We start from the raw sequence: 19,489 nt of genomic DNA on the forward strand, positions 1-19,489 counted from the left end.
GCATACAATCAGAACAGGCTATTTCTCGAAATCAGACAGTCCCAGAAGAAAGTTCTAACGATATTATTTGTCACAACTGTTGGAATAGGGGTCATTATAAGAAAATATGTAAATATCCAAAATTTTATGCGTTCGAAAAAATGCGCCAACTCATGGATAAACTCGAAAATCAAAACGAGGAACAAAAAAACTAATCGGTCGGGCTCCTGAGGGAGAGCCCTGTTTCCAAGCTGCTAGAATCCCTCCTTACCTTTTAGAGTGTCTCGCAATTTCGAAATCAAAATTACGCACTATTTATTTGGAAATCGAAGGCTCTCCGTTTAGTGCCATCATTGATACGGCCTCAGAGAAATCATTGATAAGCCGAAAACTATGTATAGAATTAAGACTAAAAATATGTCCTGAACCTATTAAACTCATCGTAGCAGATAATAGAAAGATAGAGTGTGAAGGTACTTGTATGTGTAGACTACAAATAATGGGAAACAGTATTGAATTTGTGTTTGTAGTATTGGAAAATTTCCCACATGATTTATTACTAGGTAGTGATTTTTGTGAACAAATGAAAGCAACCATCAGCTTCAAAGACAACTTATTTATAGTGCCAATGGGAGAGAATTGTATTAGTCAAATTCAAACGCCCCTCTTACATCACACCAACGCAAAATTCCGTACCACCGAAGAAACACTTGTAAATGCTTTTACTATGCGTACCTTAAAAGTCCGCTGTCCAATTAAGCAGGGTACAGTAGAAATAAAGCACGAAATGGGCGAGAATGGTATCAATGTTTTGTCAGGTATTTGTGAGGTGAGAAATAATGAATGTATAATTCTAGTATTAAATAGCACTCCAACTCCTGTTTTACTCCCAGCGGAATCTACTGTTGCCAAAGGGAAACCATGTGAAGAATATGCCTTTGTAAATTTGTCTTTATCATCACGATCAGACAGTAATGCAACAGATTCAAATACTATAAAGCCAAACGCTAACCATTCGAAGGAAAGAAATGTTAGCTTATTTGTTCATTCTTATCGAAGACTAAACATAGAGTCATTTACTTTTAATATCGGGAATGATTTATCTGAAGATTCTGTAAAACAAATAGAAGATGTATTGAGAGAGAACCTAGACGTATTTGCCAAAAGCAGTTTCGATCTTGGAGTATGCACCCTAGGATCTCATGAAATAGTAACGAAGCCGGATGTTAAGCCAATTAAGCAAAACGCTTATAGAATGTCTCCATGTCAACGAGAAATTGTCAGAGATTTAGTAGAGCAAATGCTTCAAGCTGGTATAATTAGGCCGTCAAAGAGTCCCTGGGCCTCACCTATAGTGCTAGTGCCAAAGAAAGATGGGAAACATCGATTATGTGTGGATTATCGTCGTCTGAATAGCCTCACCGTCTCCGATACTTATCCTCTACCTCGTATAGACGATGCCTTAGAAATCTTGGGAGGAAACAAACTCTATTCGGTAATAGATTTAGTCTCTGGATTTTGGCAGATACCCATGGCTGAAAATGATATATGTAAGTCCGCATTTATAATCCCAGATGGCATATATGAGTTTTTGAAGATGCCATTCGGTTTAAAAGGTGCCCCAGCAACATGTCAGAGGATAGTTGACCAAGTTTTAGGCGATCTAAAGTGGAAGGAAGCACTTACATATATCGACGATACTATAGCATTTTCCAAAGACCTCCCAGCACATTTGAAGTTACTAAAGGAATTGTTCGAAAGATTTAGAAATGCTCAATTGAAAGCTAAACCTGAAAAATGCATATTTGCCGCTAATCATATTAAGTTTCTTGGATACATCGTTGAAGATGTAGGTTGTAAAACCGACCCAGAGAAAATAAAGGCAATTACTGAAATGAAAGTACCTACTACGGTGAAAGAACTTCGATCCTTCTTAGGAATGTGTGGATATTTTAGAAGATTTATAAAGGATTTCTCGACTATCGCCACACCATTATTCCGTTTACTTAGAATCAATCAAAAGTTCATTTGGAGAGATATCGAACAAGAAAGTTTTGTACGATTAAAGGAAAGTCTATGTAACTCACCAGTTTTAAGTCATTTTGACCCAGAAAGAATGTGTTATATACACACAGATGCATGCGATATAGGATTAGGAGCTACTCTGTTTCAAAAGGATGATGACGGAAGAGAGCATCCCGTATGCTACATCAGCCGAACGCTTAATAAAAGCGAGTGTAATTATCCGACAACACAGAAGGAATGTTTAGCCATTAAATGGGCTATCGAGAAACTACGTCCGTACATCTATGGCAAAAAGTTTATAGTTGTAACTGATCACCACAGTTTATGTTGGCTAATGCGCTTAAAAGACGCGAATAGTCGTCTGTGTAGATGGTCGCTGAGCCTTCAGTGTTACGACTTTGATGTAGTGTACAAACAAGGTGCATCTCATAAATGTCCTGATTGTCTCAGCCGAATTCCAAATGAAAATAACATAGACCTAGAAAGCAAAGAGGACGACTTTTCCCTATTCACTACTTCTGTTGAGAACGTAGACATGTTAAAAGCACAAACAGAAGATGCATTTTGCCAGGAAATAAAAAGTATTATCACAGGAAGTAGTAACAGCGCTAACAATTCGAAACGTGTTCATACTATTAAGCGTTACTTCCTACATGAAGGTATTCTTTATAAACATCTTTATCTTCCAACTGGTATAAAACAAGTGCTGGTTTTACCTAAAAGTCTGCAGTTAGAAGTTCTTCAAGCTGCTCACTCTAGCAAATTTGGTGGACACTTTGCAGTGAAGAAAACGTACGAAAAAATACATTCAAGATACTTTTGGCCAAAAATGTTTTGTATGATTCGTGATTACGTAAGAGCATGTCCATCCTGTCAATTAAGACTAGGTCCTAATGGTCCTAAAGCAGGTATGCTGATGCCAGTACCAGTCAATGCGCCTTTCGAAAGAGTTTCCCTAGATCTAGCTGGTCCATGGCCTAAAGATAAGTTAGGACGTACTCATGCAATAGTTGCAGTCTGTGATTTTACAGGTTATGTGGAAGTAGGTGCGCTCCGGACCGAATGCTCCGAGGATGTAATTGACTTTATAGAAAACTTCATCATTTTAAGGCACGGCTGTCCCAGAGAAGTAAGAACTGATCGAGGCTCGCAATTTATTTCGAAAGCAACACAAACATTTTTGAAAATTAGGTGCATAGGCTCGAAGCATACTTCTGCTTATCACCCTCAAGGAAACGGTCTTGCAGAAAGAACGATAAGAACGATTAAAAATATTTTAAATCACTTTTATAAGGCAAACCGTAAGAATTGGTCAGAATTGTTAAATTACGCAGCCTTCGCATATAATACCACTTATAGTGAGCCTAGAGGCTTCACTCCGTTTTATTTGGTATATGGTAGAGACCCTCTATTACCCACGGATCTACATTTAAATAGAATCAATTTTGTCGATAACAACGAATTGGCCGATACAAATATTCCTGTCTGGGTTAGGCGAGCAGAGGCCGCTCGGGAAATTGCGTTAGGTTATATTGCTAACGCAAAAGACCTTTGTATGAACAAATACAATGAACGCCGACAATTTCGTGAATACTTTAAAGGACAGCTAGTATTACTGGCTATCCCCAAACAATTACAGAAGGGCAAACCTATAAAATATAGAGGTCCCTTCAGAATTGTAAGCAAGCTGAACGATAACAACTATGAAATAGAGGCTATTGATTCTAAACCTCGTAGTAGCCCTTGGCATGATGTGGTCCATGTAGAGCGCCTAAAACCGTTCTACACACCGAAGTTCATCATGAAGTCCCTAGATCAAACAGAGGACAAGGAATCAACGTTGACACTAGACAGCAGTGACTCCGACGAAGAACCAGAACCAGATGACCCGCGAGATGCAGATTACAGCACCGACGATCTCCCAGGAACTAAGAAGAAATATTATCTTCGTTCTCGGAAATCATAACTGTTATATTCTTAAGAGAAATTGTTACGAGCCGAGACGTCTCGTCCTAAAGGGGAGAGTACTGTAACGGACACTTCGTACATGTGCCTGTTCGAGTGGCCAGTGGCGTGAAGCTATTGTTCGTGGGATTATGACTAAATACCCCTAAGGCAGAAGACCCCTAGTCGCGACAACGGAAGTCGTTGTGATAGTAATCCTGCGCGTTACGAGGGGGACCGGGAGGGTTCAGACAGTTGGTGACTTGGTCCCTGGTTGTGAGGACGTTGGTGAGTGCAGAGCAAGAACGAACATATACCCCAGAATAGATTCGAACCTTGGGGTACGGACTCTCGAGTATCGACAACCCTGAACTTGTACTTGGCTAAGATTCCCGTTAGCCGTAACAATTCTTCTCCTGAAATCAGTTAATAGATAACCGGCATAACTCTATTGTTGAAGGAAAAGTATGATATACAGGGATAAGCCACTATTAATTTGAGGTGGAGAGCATATATTTTAAATTAAGTAAATTAAAAACATGATTAAAAATTGCAGTCATTTAATTAAAAAATTAAAGTATTTTAGCCTATGTTTTAATTAATATTTTAATAAATAAGTTTTAAAATATATACTTAAATTAAAATTAATGTTGAATATATATATATATATATATATATATATATATATATATGTATTATATATATATAATTAAATTTAAAAATAAATAGACTACAGATTTACAAAATGAATAAAAATTTTAATATTTTGTTCTGAAGTAAAAATAATAAATGAAATGCTGAAATTTTTATTTTCTTTTTTAATTTTAAATTCGTATTTTATTTTTGAAATTATTTTTCTTGTTAAAATTGATTAGATCTCCAGCGCAGAGCACAAATGAAATTATAGATTAGATTTACATATATATATATAAAAGAAAAAATGAAAAAGAAAAATGGTAAATTAAAATTTTGTTTTCTTGTTAATCGTCTTTCCACCTTATTAGTTTCTAAAAGGGATCTTTCCCTTGAGAAAAGAACGATCCCTTTCGTTTGTGAAAGAAAGGATCTTTCTCCCTGGAGAGAAAGTTTTTTTTTTCCTCGAGAGAGAGAGAACAACCCAAACCCTTCTGATGCATCTAACGATTTTCTACTTTTTTTTCTTTCTACTTAAGAGCTGTATCTCGATACTTGAAATACTATAACCCAAAAAATAAGTATAAAATTTAATAAATGTATCGAATTGGACGAAAAATATATGATATGAATGATCTTTATTTTGAGAAATTGTTTAAATAGTTTCGATTGTCATTTAAATTTTTGTGGTGTTAGATGTGTTTTTTAAACAAAGTGTTCTGTGTAGGATTTTAAAATATTAGTTCTTAATATTTTTTATATAATTATAAAAAATGTATGCATGTGAGCGTGAGTGTGAGTATGAGTGTGGTTGTTTGTATTGCGTGTAATGTATATTGTGTATTATGTATATTGTGTATTGTGTTGTAATGTGTCTGTTGTGTTTCAATTGTGTGTATTGTGTCGGGGTGTCACGTGTGTGTGGAATAAATGTACACATTCATTTATTATTAAATTATTGTATACATTATTATATAATACACTTATCATTTACATAATACACATATTGGCTTATAGGATAAACCATTTTAAATATGTTTATAAAGATTTGTAAATCAGATAGATTTATAAAACATATGAAACAATGCGGTCGTGGTGTAATCGTGTGCATTCGAGTTCGAACCCAATCAGGACAACACAATTTATAATCGGAAATACTGTTCCGGACGTAATTCTCTATCCTGCGCCCATCCATAACTGACCGTATTGCTGGTCAGACTAATTTGCCTATTATGCACATTTGTCTAACCAGCAATGGGGTCAGATACGACTCTTAATGTGCATAATATGGCCAGTCATAGAGTTTTAACGAGTTGTAGTCTAGCGTTAACTCGTCAATCATTTAATGGTTTACAGTAATTAAACACAGATAAAGCAGTGAAAAATAAAACGATGTCATCCGAAAGGAAACGTCAGAAATATTTATTAAGTATATTATATGATTGTATGAAATTTAATAGTTAGAATAAGACATAATATTCAAGGAGGATATTCCCCGATAGTCTAGAAGCATCAGTGATAAACATCAAATAATTTATAAACTGATTTAGGTAAATAATACAGCAAAATATAATGTAAATAAAAATCTTATGTATGCCATCTTTATTTACATATACAACATATGCATGTGCTAACTTTAGATCAATTAACTGAGATGTTGTGTAACAGCTTGGATATTAGAAGTCACTAACTTGTTTGGAGAGAAGAATAAAATAAAATATTTAAAACTTAATATAAGATTCGATAATTGAATGTCGGTTCTTTATGCATATTTAATAAATAGGAAATAAAATTTTGTTTCTGAGTATTTTACGAACGTTAACTTATCTTCCTGCGAAAACTGTTAACTATTTTTCTTAATTTTCTATTCATTTCTCCATTGAAAAGCCTAACTTAAATTTCACTACATGCATCTCTTTTCTATATGCATATCTTCTTCATATCCTTAATTACAAAGAAGTTATAGAACTAAACCCTTAATTGAGTTTTCTATAATCTAATACATCAACCGTATAAATCATTAAATCCATTACAAATTTAAGCACTTCTACTAATTTCCCAACTGTAAAGGGACCTTTTAAATTAATATCTTATAAGTATAAATGAAAATAAATTTTTATAATCTTTTAGCTTCAATTTTTTGACGTATTAAAGTTTACGTGATAGAAGAACATCGTAAAAAAACTTGGCTATTTGCTCTCTTCCAATCACACGCAATTCCTAACGCATATAACAATCTAAAAATAGTTTGAACAAGCTTCTATACATGAAACAAATTCACGAAATATTCCGTTAAGTTTTCAATGTTTTAAATAGTAAATAAATTAGTACATTTATACAGATAAAAAAAAATCAATTTAACTAAGTTATAAATCCGAATGTACGAGATAAAATTACTTCTTATTATCATCAGATTATATAAATTATATATGAAACTATTGATATTATTTGGATAAGAAATAATTTATATATAAGAATAGATAAATTTTTTGAGAAAATGCAGCGCAGTTTTATCAGTGAAAAAGGGAATAAAATAAACATAAAGTAGAAAGAGAAAAATGAGTTACTATATATTTCAAATCACCTGATGCATTAAAATAAAAGTGCATCACCATAACGGAAACAAATAGCAAAGAATTTCTTTCCATGGAAGATATTCGGATAACAGATAGAAGCCATTAAATAGAAAATAAAAATACAAAATGGCTGATCTAAACAATACAAGAGATAAGATTAAAATATATATATATATATATATATATTGGATAGAATTTAATATTTAAATAATTTTTGTTACTGACGATAGCGATACAGACGTACTCTTTAAAAATATACACACCGGTATTTATATTAATTTCTTATAAAGCTTAATAATATTATACGAAGTAATTAATATTAATTAAATTAATTATTACATAATGTATGTTAAATTATACGATAAAATATTAATAATTTAATTTATGAAGTTGAAGATTTTTTTGTATATTTTCATATAATTTGATTTTTTTTAAAATATTTCTTATAAAATTATGCGCGAAAATAAATTTTGTATTCATCATCGATGACTTGTAAGGTGATTTTTTTGAATTTAATCATAAAATATAAAATTAAATTTCGTATAAAAATATTATAAACAATTTATACTTTGACTTTAAAAAGTTGTTTTATATTTAAAACTGCTGCAAAAAATTTAATTAAAAAAAAATACTTCAGAAAAGTTTTAAATTATTTAAAATAAACGACATTTCAATTTTTTTAGCTGTAGAATTATTTTTTTAAAAATTTTCTTTGTATTTTAAATAAAAACGAATTGTATTTTTTATATTTGAATTTTTTTTCTTTATAAATTTATTATATATATATTATAAATTTGAAAAAAAATGTAAAAGGAGAAGAAAATAAGAAGAGAAAACAAATATACTTTTCAATCGAAAACAACAGTTATTTTTAAAATAATTTATTTTTTTACTAAAGAAAAAAGGGGGAAAAACAATTTTATGAAAACATTTTCAATAATACATTTATACATTTGGAAAATTGTTGAGCGCATAGTAGTTAAGAACCGAATAAAATCTATTTTATATAAAAAAAAATTATAAATATTTAAATATAGGCCTACATACATGCATATAATAGTTATAAATCATAATAATTTATTTAAAAATATATATATTTTAATATCAAACTCCAGGCGAATAATTAATAACGATAGCAGCTACAACATAGTTCAGGAGTCTATATATTTTAAGGGGGGAAAATGAATTATTGCTCGTAAGTTATTTTTATTAATATATACTTTTTCTTGTAGAGGGACTGTTGTTTGAGCACAGTACGTTGTCTTTTATTTTTCATTTGACATCCCTGATATATGACATCTCGAGAGAAAACTTTGTAAGTGACATTGCGAAGTTCCAAACTTACTCTTGGTTTTATTACAGAGTTGAGGATTATGAAATTTCTTTAGTTAAAATGGCGAAATAATGTAAAATACCTTAAAGGAATTGATTAAAATAATAATTTTTATTAATTATATAAATGAAAATTATGTAAAATGAGATCATATTTTGAATTTTTTCCATGTTTTCTTGCGTACGTTCGGTAGAGATAAACATTGTAGTACATATATTTTTTTCTAAATAAAATACCGTAAAAAAAGACGGTTCAACATCGAATTGATCGACACTTATAAACGTAATAGTCTTTTTGTAAGATTACCTTTACCAGAATTCTTTCGATAGTAATCTTCTATACTTACCTAATGGATTTTATCTGGATTGCTTTGTGGTAATCTACTCATATTTCAAAAAATTGTTGGCTGTACAATTTTATCTACACGTAACTTATTCTTTCCGATTTTAATCTAAACAGAATCAGATCAGAAGTCAAGAGAAAGACATCATTTCACTGTTCTAAACAAGAAATTAGAGTATTCAATTCATTTTATCAGATAATATAATAAAGCCTATATGTAAGCGTGTCATTTTATAAATATATAAGCGTACTTGTAATAGAATTTCATAATGAAAATATAATTAAAAAGGTAAATAAACCAAGTATTTGAGGATTTATATCGTAAAATTTACAAGCGATTGATTACATTATTATGTTATAATTTCACTTGACATAGATAACAAGGTATGCCGCTTTCCATGCAACAGAATTGAATATTCAGGTGTGAAATGAAACAATGTGACAGTATAAATGCCAAGTTTGGTAATCTAGCAAAGGCTACAAAGTTTAAAGCTGTTAGAATGGTAGCAATTTCACGCTTTATTTTCACATAATTAAAATTTCGCTCACTTGTTAATCGCGTCAGTACCATAAGTTTCCCGTTAGAATAAATCCCACTCCCAATTACCGAATTGGAGTAAGGTATTTAAAATTAATTTTCTTTAATATATATATATATCAGCATTAAAATATTATCTATAAATAAGCACTTATAATAAATCTTTTCAAAGCATTAACATTATCAACAACCTTATATTAAGTCTATTGCAAGAGGATCGATATAACGAATAAAGCTGTGCTGCCATCTCTCGATATAAAGTAAAGGTTTTTAATCTATAAAACAAAAAAGATACACTCGAACAATTAAGAAAAATTGTAATTTCTGCGATATTTTCATCATTAAAGTTACATTCTTTTATCATGGATTAACAAAGATAACGGAAACTTCACGAGTGAAACGTACAAAGAAAGCTTAACCACGAAAGATTCAATTGGCAATTTCAGTAAAAAATGTGTATAAATAATAAATAAATACTTAATAATTTATAAGGAAAATTGTCATAAAATATATAATAAAACAGCATTTGTTTAAAAGTATCATTTCAAGCATCGACATTATTAAAGAAAGTAATTTTTAACTTGAATTATGACGTGATTAAAATTGATTAAAATGAATGCATTAAATATGGAATATATTATTTCACACATTATTTACACACTAAATCCATTTAAAAAGTTACTTTTGTGATTATAAAGCGGTAGCTTCAGTACTAAATCTGCAATGTCATCTGTAATGCAAACAAATGTGTTTGGAAAGCAAACTAAGATTTACTATCCAGTTTTGCATTTGAATGCTTGGAAAACTATTCCTTTTTGACGTGAAAATCTTATGCACTATTCATAATGTCAGATTCACTTCTTATCGATGAAAGTTTGAGGGATATTTTCAAGTAAAATTCTATAATATTTCAACGGACGTATGTACTGTACATACAGTTAGTAATTTACTATCCAACTTATTAAAAGTTTACTATATATATATATATATAATATATATAAACTGTGATAAATGTATTATCCAAACATTAGAAACTTAAACAAAAATAAAACTAATTTCATTGGAATTAAAGTTGAGAAAAGCATTGAATTGAAGCGACGAACTGAACTCAATCAACTGTATTGTTTGTCTTTTATTTCGTTCGATTTTGGTGGAGTTAAGTTACTTCATTATGGCAGCATATCTCATTTTACACGAGAAAATAACGAGATTCGATGAGGAATAAAGTTGGGTCTTGATGTTTTGGAGAAAAGATCACGCGATATTGCTGTTAAGGAAACCATTTTGGTATGCAATCAATGTCACAAGAAATGTCTCTTCAAACTCCTTTTGTCATTAAGATGCTTTTAATAAACTTAAAATTAATGTGTAATAGTTTCTTTTATTGATTTATCTTTTAATGCATTCTCGAATAAATTGCATTAAGTAAGTAAATATAAAAAAAAAACATTTTATAGTTTTCCTAATTAAAACTTTCAGAATTTTCTTTTATAATACTAAAATTTTGTAAATAATTAATATTTGCGTGGTTTAAAACGTAAAAATTTCTTTAAAAATATTATTTTATTTTATTGATAAACTTTTTTTTAAACTTATTAATTTATTTTATACATTTATATATTAATATATTTGTAATTATTAATATTTAAAATTAAAATTAATTTCGGAATGCAATAAGAGATGTCGCCACGTTCAATTTCTACTAAAAGGTGTAAATTGATAGAAAATCGATAGCGGCCATATTGGATCACTGGTAAGTCGCAAAATTAGTGATTAATTTTTTATAATTGTATTTTTTTTAATTAATGTAAATTAAATTCTTCAATAGATATTATGCCATATATTTCCATTTAAGATAATCTATTATCATCAATTTAATGTAATTAATTATTTTCAGACTTCTCACAGATTATATCAGTGAGTATTATTATTATCATCGTTATAATTATTATAAAAAAGTATATAAAATACGAATAAATACTTACATGGCTGTTCTGTAGTTGTTAATAATTTGTTTCCATTATTTTCTGGTTCTATTAAACGAATAAAAATATGAAAATAATCATTTAAATTTAAATATATTTACTTTTTCATATAAAATAATACGTAAATAAAGCAATAAAAAAGCTAATTATATATTATATATATATATATATATATATATATTGTTATTTTACGAGTCGACATTTTATAACTATATTTAAAAAATATATAAGATTTACAATTATTGTAATAAAATTACAACTTTATATTATTGAAAACTGTATAATTTTAATTAAATATTGTAACTCTAATTGTAATTATTTTAATTTTTTATATTTTTATACAATTTAAATACGTTTAAAATAAATGGAATAAAATAAATGCTTCTACGTAATTTTTATTTAAAAAAATATACATTTATAATCAAATGAGGAAAATAATAAAAATCATCACTTATTTTGCTAGAAAATGAATTGTTTCTTTTTAGAAAAAAGTTAAGATAAACAGTATTTTTGATTACTTTTTTTCCTACTTATCTCTCTCTCTCTCCCTCCCTTTCTCTTTCTCTTCATCTTCAGTAAATTAAAATTACAATAAATTTCGAACAATTTTATTATGATTATTATTTTTTAAATAAAAAAATAAATAAATTATTAGAAAATATTGCGATTTTAATCATGAAAAATCATTTATATATTTGACATTTTCAAATACATTGTAAAATAATGTAGTAATCTCAAAATTGAATAAGTTATATAAGAATTTTTAAGATAGCTTCCATTTACTTTATTATACTGTCGTAGTTCTAAATATATTTACAGTACAATACAACGAATTACACTTTAATAATCAATGAATCCTTTCTATATTTTTGAAAGAAAATAATATAAATTTTAAATTTTTCCAGTTCTCAGAAAAATGGCGATGCTCTTTACAACGAATTTTTAAAAAAATATTTTTAGTAATTAATATATTTAACAATGTTTATAAAAAATAATTAACGTTTATTATATTTAAATATTTTATAATGTTTTATTATTTTTAATGGTTATATTTATAAAAAAAAATCGTAACATCGACATGAATAATTTAAGATCTCTCAGAAAATCGCCATACATTGCTTGAGAAAAACTGCTTAACACAGCAATTCCTAGTGCTTTTTTAATTTAGTGGACCATTTTAGAAGTTAAAAACATTATAAATCCCTACGATAGGAGGAATATTTTCTATAAGAAAGCTTTAGAAAGCCTTGAATCCCTGATGTATTATTCCTCTAGTATGTTCATCCACAATAATAAAATGTATATATTACATATTCTTAGTACATTTTGTTTTATTATGTTTACGATTGTTGGTTGTAATATAAACAATTATCAAAATTATTCTTTGAATTCGTGCAAATTCCTTAATATGTATTATATATAATACGTGCTTACAGGGTCTTCGAATTACAAGTTGAAAATCGCTGGTATAACATATTAAATCTTTAAAAAAAATATTTAAAAATACGGCTCGTATTAATTTTTAAAATATTCCTCTCTTTTTTTCACTCTTAAAATTCTTATAATTAATTTCTATGGGGAATCATCCCATCTTCAACTCGATGATAATTAGAGTGTAATTTCCAATCTCGTTTCGTCATAATTGGAAAATAAATGATATCGCATTATCATCAAATTTTAGAGTTTCGTTTTATTTAATGATACTACAGATAATTACCAATGGTGACTTAATTCTATGTAGGATTAGTCAAGTGAGAAAGCGTTACCTACTAATATATAAAACGATTCCCTTGAACATAGATGTAAATAATCGTTAATAAATTACTTCGAGAAATATATTTATGTTTACAGATATAAATATTAAAAAAATAATTAAAAAAAAACCTTATTATTTATATTTCTAGTCAAAACCTATCAGAAATTTTATATAATTAAGTGAATAAATAATATTTTTTTAACAGTTTTAAAAATAATATAATAATTTTATATAAAAATTATTATCTGATCATTGAATCTATATACCCTTATAAAGTAAAAAAAGATTATTAATTTATCATTTTTATTCTCGTTTATTAGTGTTATTACTTGATTTTTTAATTAATTTATTATTATTATTATTATTTAATTAATAAATACTTTAAACTGAGGGTTTTTACCCTATTTTCCTTGTATATCCTTTCGAAAATTAAACTTAATTCGATGAATTCTTTCTGTACTTATGCAAAGTAAGATTATTACTATTATTTTATTATATTTAAAAATATAATTTGACCGTCGACTCCAAAATTTATTGATCCCTAGCGAGAAGGGAGAAGGGGAAACACTAGCCAGCAGGTTGGGAACCCCCAATTTAAACTATTATCATCAAGTTAGAAAAGTAATTAGTGAGAATTTACAGTTATATTAATTTAAACATACGACTTCCAATTATTTTCATTTTATTAAATTTTTTAAAAAATTTATAATCAAATTTCTGATACAATTATAACTAAGTTAAAGTTTTAATTGTAATAAAATTGTAAAGTTTTAATGGAATATTTTAATTGATAAACTTCTGACCTGCTTCGTAATTTTAAATTCTTTAGCATTATTAAATCTTAAAATTTTATTATTACATAATCTCGAGCTTCTGTATATTAAAATATTTTTTTAATGCTTGATTCCAGTTTAGAACAGTTGCATGATGTTACTTATAATTCATTCGCTTCTAATGAAGCGATTCACTTATCATGACCCCTATATATATATATATATATATATATATATATATATATATATATTCATTACAATACCATATGTATTCTAACAAATACAACCAAACCTGCAATGAAGGCCATCTTTAAACAGTGACCTTTTTCAGGAATTAAGAAAGATGTATACAAAATAACCTTCAAACCACGGCCACTTCTGTGACAGTTGTTCAGAAATTTCAGTATATTTAATATCTTTATACGTACGTATGAACAGATCCAGATAGAAGAGGGTCAGTAGTGTTATTCGTCTCTGGTGGTAACTCAGAGGAACTTCCAGCATCTGATATTTTTATGTAAATTTATTTTTGTTTGTTTTATTGATTTTATTATATGTTATGGCTTTCAGAAAAGAATGGGACTCTCTCTCTACATTTGTGACTGCCCCGAGCCACGTCTTATCTCTTATTCTCTGTATTATGGACATTGATTACGTATCACTTAACGAGAACATCTTACGAAGAATAAATACTTGTAGAATAAATTCATGAAATTGTAAAAATTTATTAATAAAAATATTATTGACTTGATGGTACTGTACTTCTTCGAGTCAGTAACAGTTTTAGTAATATTTAAAGGTATAATAAATTATTTTTATGGAATATGTTTTTAAAAAAAGATGTATTTTCTAAATATAATATAAATTCTAATTTATAAAAAGTTAGATTTCCATTATTCTTCTACGAACGATTAGAAAATAATGCAAGGGTAATTCTAATTTATTTTGTTTGGATAATCAACTTTATAAATCATCAATTTGAATGACAGTAAATTAATCATATTAAAGGCAATATTTTTTTGCTTTTTTAAATAAAATTGCGTTGTTATTTTAATATTAATTTTACATGATTAATTTACACTATTTTTTTAGTAATAATAATAAAAAAATACACTTAAATTATGTGAGTTCTTTCACCGTAATCAAAATAGCTTTAAATGACTAAGAATGTTAAAGATTCCAGTTAAATTAAGGAAGAACATATTTAAATCCAAAAACTTTTTTTAAGCATTCTTCAATCACAATTTTTAAGCTTTTAAATCGTAAAATACAATTGAATCTAGAATCTTCAATCCGAAATCCAATTAAACAAAAACTCGTCATTTGGAAAAGTCCCTTTATCTCTTCCTTCAAAAAATGAGCAGATATTACACGGATCAGATACAAATTAACGTTTCTATATAAACATTTCTTCTTTAAAATCGTTAATAAGTTAAGAAAAAAAAAAAACAAAAATGCAATAATGTATATGACCCTTCATAATTACATGCAATATTTTTATTAATAGATTGCATTCTAATAATACTTTTTTATATTAATTAATTTAATAGAAGAATGTAATTTAGAATAACATAAACTTCTCCAGAAAACTTTCTTTAAAAAATTTCATTTCGTTTATAATAAGAACCGAATAGAAAATCATCCATTTGGAAGAAACTTAACTCTCTTTTACGGCAGGTAATATTTGAGAAGAATCTTTATTACTTCATACGTCAACTTCGCTTATTGCGCTATGCATCACCTCACTTAGCCAGAATTAAATATCATATCTAATTATCTCAGTAATTACTAATTCCAATAAATTTGAACCTAAACACATATCCTTAAAAAAAGCACATTTTCCTAAAAAATTAAACACGTGTTTACAGTTTAACACGAGTTTAGACAACGTACCAGCATTCTTCTCCAGATTAAAAGTTAACATTTGTAATATATATATATATATATATATCCTTAATATTATTATAAAATAGAAAATAAAGTTAATTATATAACAATTAATTATTAATTCTTTTTAGATAATTTTCCATAGTAGATAATTAAGTAAATGTATAATAAAGTATTAGTTTTACGTTGGATACTATTTAATTAGCATTTAAGTACTTTTAAACTTTAAAATTTACGATTTTTGGAAGAAATTAATGTTATGTGAATGTATCTGTTATAAATTTTGTATACTTTTGTACTCATTTTGCGTATAGTTTTATAGTTTCGTCGTATACAAAACTGAGCAAAATTACGCAAATAAACTACATAATTTAGTTTTATATATAATTTTGTATATAAACTTTACAGTATTTTACGGTTTCGTACACCACCTATACAGTATTGTATACTGTAAATAAGAACTACTACAAATAATGGCACGTCATTCTATGGAAAAAAGGACAAATTGCCTGAGGCCCCACCAACAGGGGCCCCAAAACAATCTTTCATAAAAAACAAAAAAATATTTTCCAAAAAAAGAAATTACCCCGAAGAAAAATATCTGAAGTTAACACTGTACATGGAGCCTCCCCTAATTCAAATATGCCTGAGTCCCATGAAGATATAACATCACAGGACATAAATCTCTTCAGATTAATAACAACAGTTTTGTAATTTAAACATCACTTAAAGCATTCCTAAAATGTAAAATTTGACACGTATGACATTTTACTTCCGATTAAAAATATGATTTTAATAATGTGATATCGTATCGAATTTAAATTTTACTTATTTGTATGCGACTACTGCTTTATATTAGTACACGAAAAAAATATATTTATTATTTATTTTAAGTAGCCTGTGGTATGTAAATTCAATTACTTATATGCTTGTGCAGTATTTAACAGTTAAGCTGTTTACTCAGAACACTTAGTGGAATAGAAACTTCAACATTTTTAAATGTCAATATGCAAAGTCTTGTTTACTCAATCGGTTACTTGTGAAATGCGTTTAATCTTATGCTAAGCACTTAATTAGTCTGTCAAAAATTCTTAAATTTATAACAATATACATCGCTAATTAATTTAAATGCCTGATTTATATATATATGTAAGCTTACTTGGCTGTGATCGCCATCGTATATAATTCATTTAAAATTTAATAGAATATCGTTTTGTTATTCTGTAAATTAATATAAACTGTATCTTTATAACATAATATAAAATTAACTCTTTTATGTAAAATATTAAGGCCTTAAAATTATTAAAACTATCGTCTTCGAATTATTAAATTGAATGTAGAAAATATAAAGTTTATCTGCATTTCTTCCCTCTTATGAAATAATAAATAACATATTCTGTAATTTTATAGCATAAAATAATAATTATTAGGCTGGAATACTGTTCAAATGCAGACGTGTACATTTCCACTGTCGTCTGTATGTGTGTCTGTCCTTCGTTAATCTCGAGAACGGAGTTAGATAGACGAAAATTGAGAACAGATATGGAAAGCTTAGGGACGAACTTCCGGTCCAAACCGGAAATAACGTGATTTTTAAATTAAGATATGGTTAAAAATTGCATCCATAAATTGCTCGTGTTTATTTTAAATAGTGTATAAACGTAATTTAATTTAGTCATATTTATTTTTATATATAAAATTAAAATATAAAAATATACTTATTTATCATTAATTTTATAAGAAGGATTAAGTAATTATATAATTATACTATATTACGTAATTGCATGTTTATGGAGTTATTTTTAGTAAATTAATCTTTAATTAAAATTTAATTTATAAGTTTTAATGTCTTAACGGATATGGCGATTTAAGCATTAACATGCTAAACTATGTGCAAGCATGCTACGTTTAATACAGAAGCGGGCTTACGTATAAGATAAACAAATTATTGCTTAGGACCTCACGCTACAATAGTACAGTTTAGAGCTTAACGCCTTGAAATTCATTATTTGGCCTCGTATATTATAGTTTAAGAATAAATCCGATCTTAAGCATGACAATCCGTAGAAAATATTCTGGGGTCAAAGCTTGATTACATCAATAAATGTTGATTTAATTCTTTAATTTGTTCGGTGTTTTTAATGGTCGGGGTTGTAATCATTTTCACAATAATTCTGTGGAATTTTTTACTCGATACTAGGGGAGAACAAGTGCCCAATTCGTGCCACTGGGGCTTTATCCTGTGGGCAAAACGGGCAATTTCCTGGGGCCCCTACTAACGGGAAGGACTCAAACCAATCTTTATAAGTATTTCTGCAAAAAAATTCCCCGAAGAAAAATTACTAAAGTAAACACTGTAGATGGAGGCCCTAATTCAAATTCGCCCGGGCCTCATGAATCTATAAAATGCCATTGATTTGCCCCCTTTTGAAGACTCTCGGCGATGCTATTAAACAAAATGTTTACATTATGTATTTAGTTTAACATTATCATGAATAATTTTTTATCGAATTTTATTAATTATGTATTTTTATTTTGTTTTTATATAGCAATTTTATATAATTAGAACATTACTGTTGTTCATTGTGGATAATAAAACTACTTTTTTCTTTAATTATACTGTGTATTAACACTTTAACGTTTCTCGCAACAACTGAACTTGAATTATAAAGATTAAATTGGTTTAAAGATATTTTAAAAATAGCATTAATTTAAATTTCACAAAATTAACTTAAATCTATCGAATAAATTTCCTTTTAATGAATTGTTCTAATTTTAACCTATTATAATTATATCCTGCGTAATTTATTAACAAGTTTAATTATGTTAAAGCTACTTTAAATGAATATAACTAAACGTGATTTAATTTAAGATTTAAATTCTTATATTATTATTTTCTAATTCAATATTTAATTTTCTGTCATGTTACTTGCTAAAAGTTTACATTAAACTTTATTGAATTTAAATTTGAAACTCGTTTAACCCGAATGAAAATAATGAAGTAATTTTAACGTCAATCTAATTTATTCATAATAATTTTACATATTCTTTTTTAATATTAAATTTTTGTAAATCGTAACGAGCATTTATTTACTGTGGAATCGTCACAATACCTATCTGGTCTCGTTGTTAGTAGTTCCTTGCCCCTGTACATCATATTTTTCCTGATAATAACAGAAAACCTATCTCGCTCCGTACTCAAGAATATTCTGAATTGAAATTACGTGACTTTCTCTCTATTCCAGAACTTTCTATATAGTTAATCGGGGTCTTCTACTCCTACGATTTAATATATAGTCTTAGTTTTCATCTCTCTAACTCTCTTACTGTGATTAACGAAGGACAGACAGACAGTGAGAATCTATAGGACTGCAATTTGAAAATTGCAGTTCAATCTCAATTTATTCTATTTACTTATTGATTTATTTTACTTATAAATAAATATATTTAGTGCGTGTAAAGATCTATTTCCTATTCCAAACTTCACTATCGATTACCTCGAATTATGGCAGATATTTTATTTTTAAAAAAATTAATAAAATAAGCAATAACATTAACAATAAATAGAAACGTAGAAGGGATAGGCTTCGATTCACAAATATAGACATGAAAATGTAATTGAAAATAACAACATTATTCTCCATTATAGATAATGTACTAGCGTGACATCACGATCCAGCTTTATCGTGAACAGACACACATTTCGAGGAAGAACTAT

The 19,489-nt window shown here is 27.9% G+C and overlaps 1 protein-coding gene across 1 annotated transcript in view; it reads right to left on the reverse strand.

Annotated features, from left to right (window-relative positions):
• Positions 1 to 19,489, reverse strand: part of LOC136977833 (suppressor of lurcher protein 1-like) — a 338,075-nt gene that overhangs the window by 160,752 nt on the left and 157,834 nt on the right. The window contains exon 8 of the mRNA XM_067273420.1: positions 11,356 to 11,403. Coding sequence (XP_067129521.1) covers positions 11,356 to 11,403 — 48 coding nt within the window. The remainder of the gene's footprint in view (positions 1 to 11,355; positions 11,404 to 19,489) is intronic.

Source organism: Centruroides vittatus, unplaced genomic scaffold, assembly GCF_030686945.1.
Source record: "Centruroides vittatus isolate TY-2023 unplaced genomic scaffold, ASM3068694v2 contig_476, whole genome shotgun sequence".
Classification (NCBI taxonomy): domain Eukaryota; kingdom Metazoa; phylum Arthropoda; class Arachnida; order Scorpiones; family Buthidae; genus Centruroides; species Centruroides vittatus.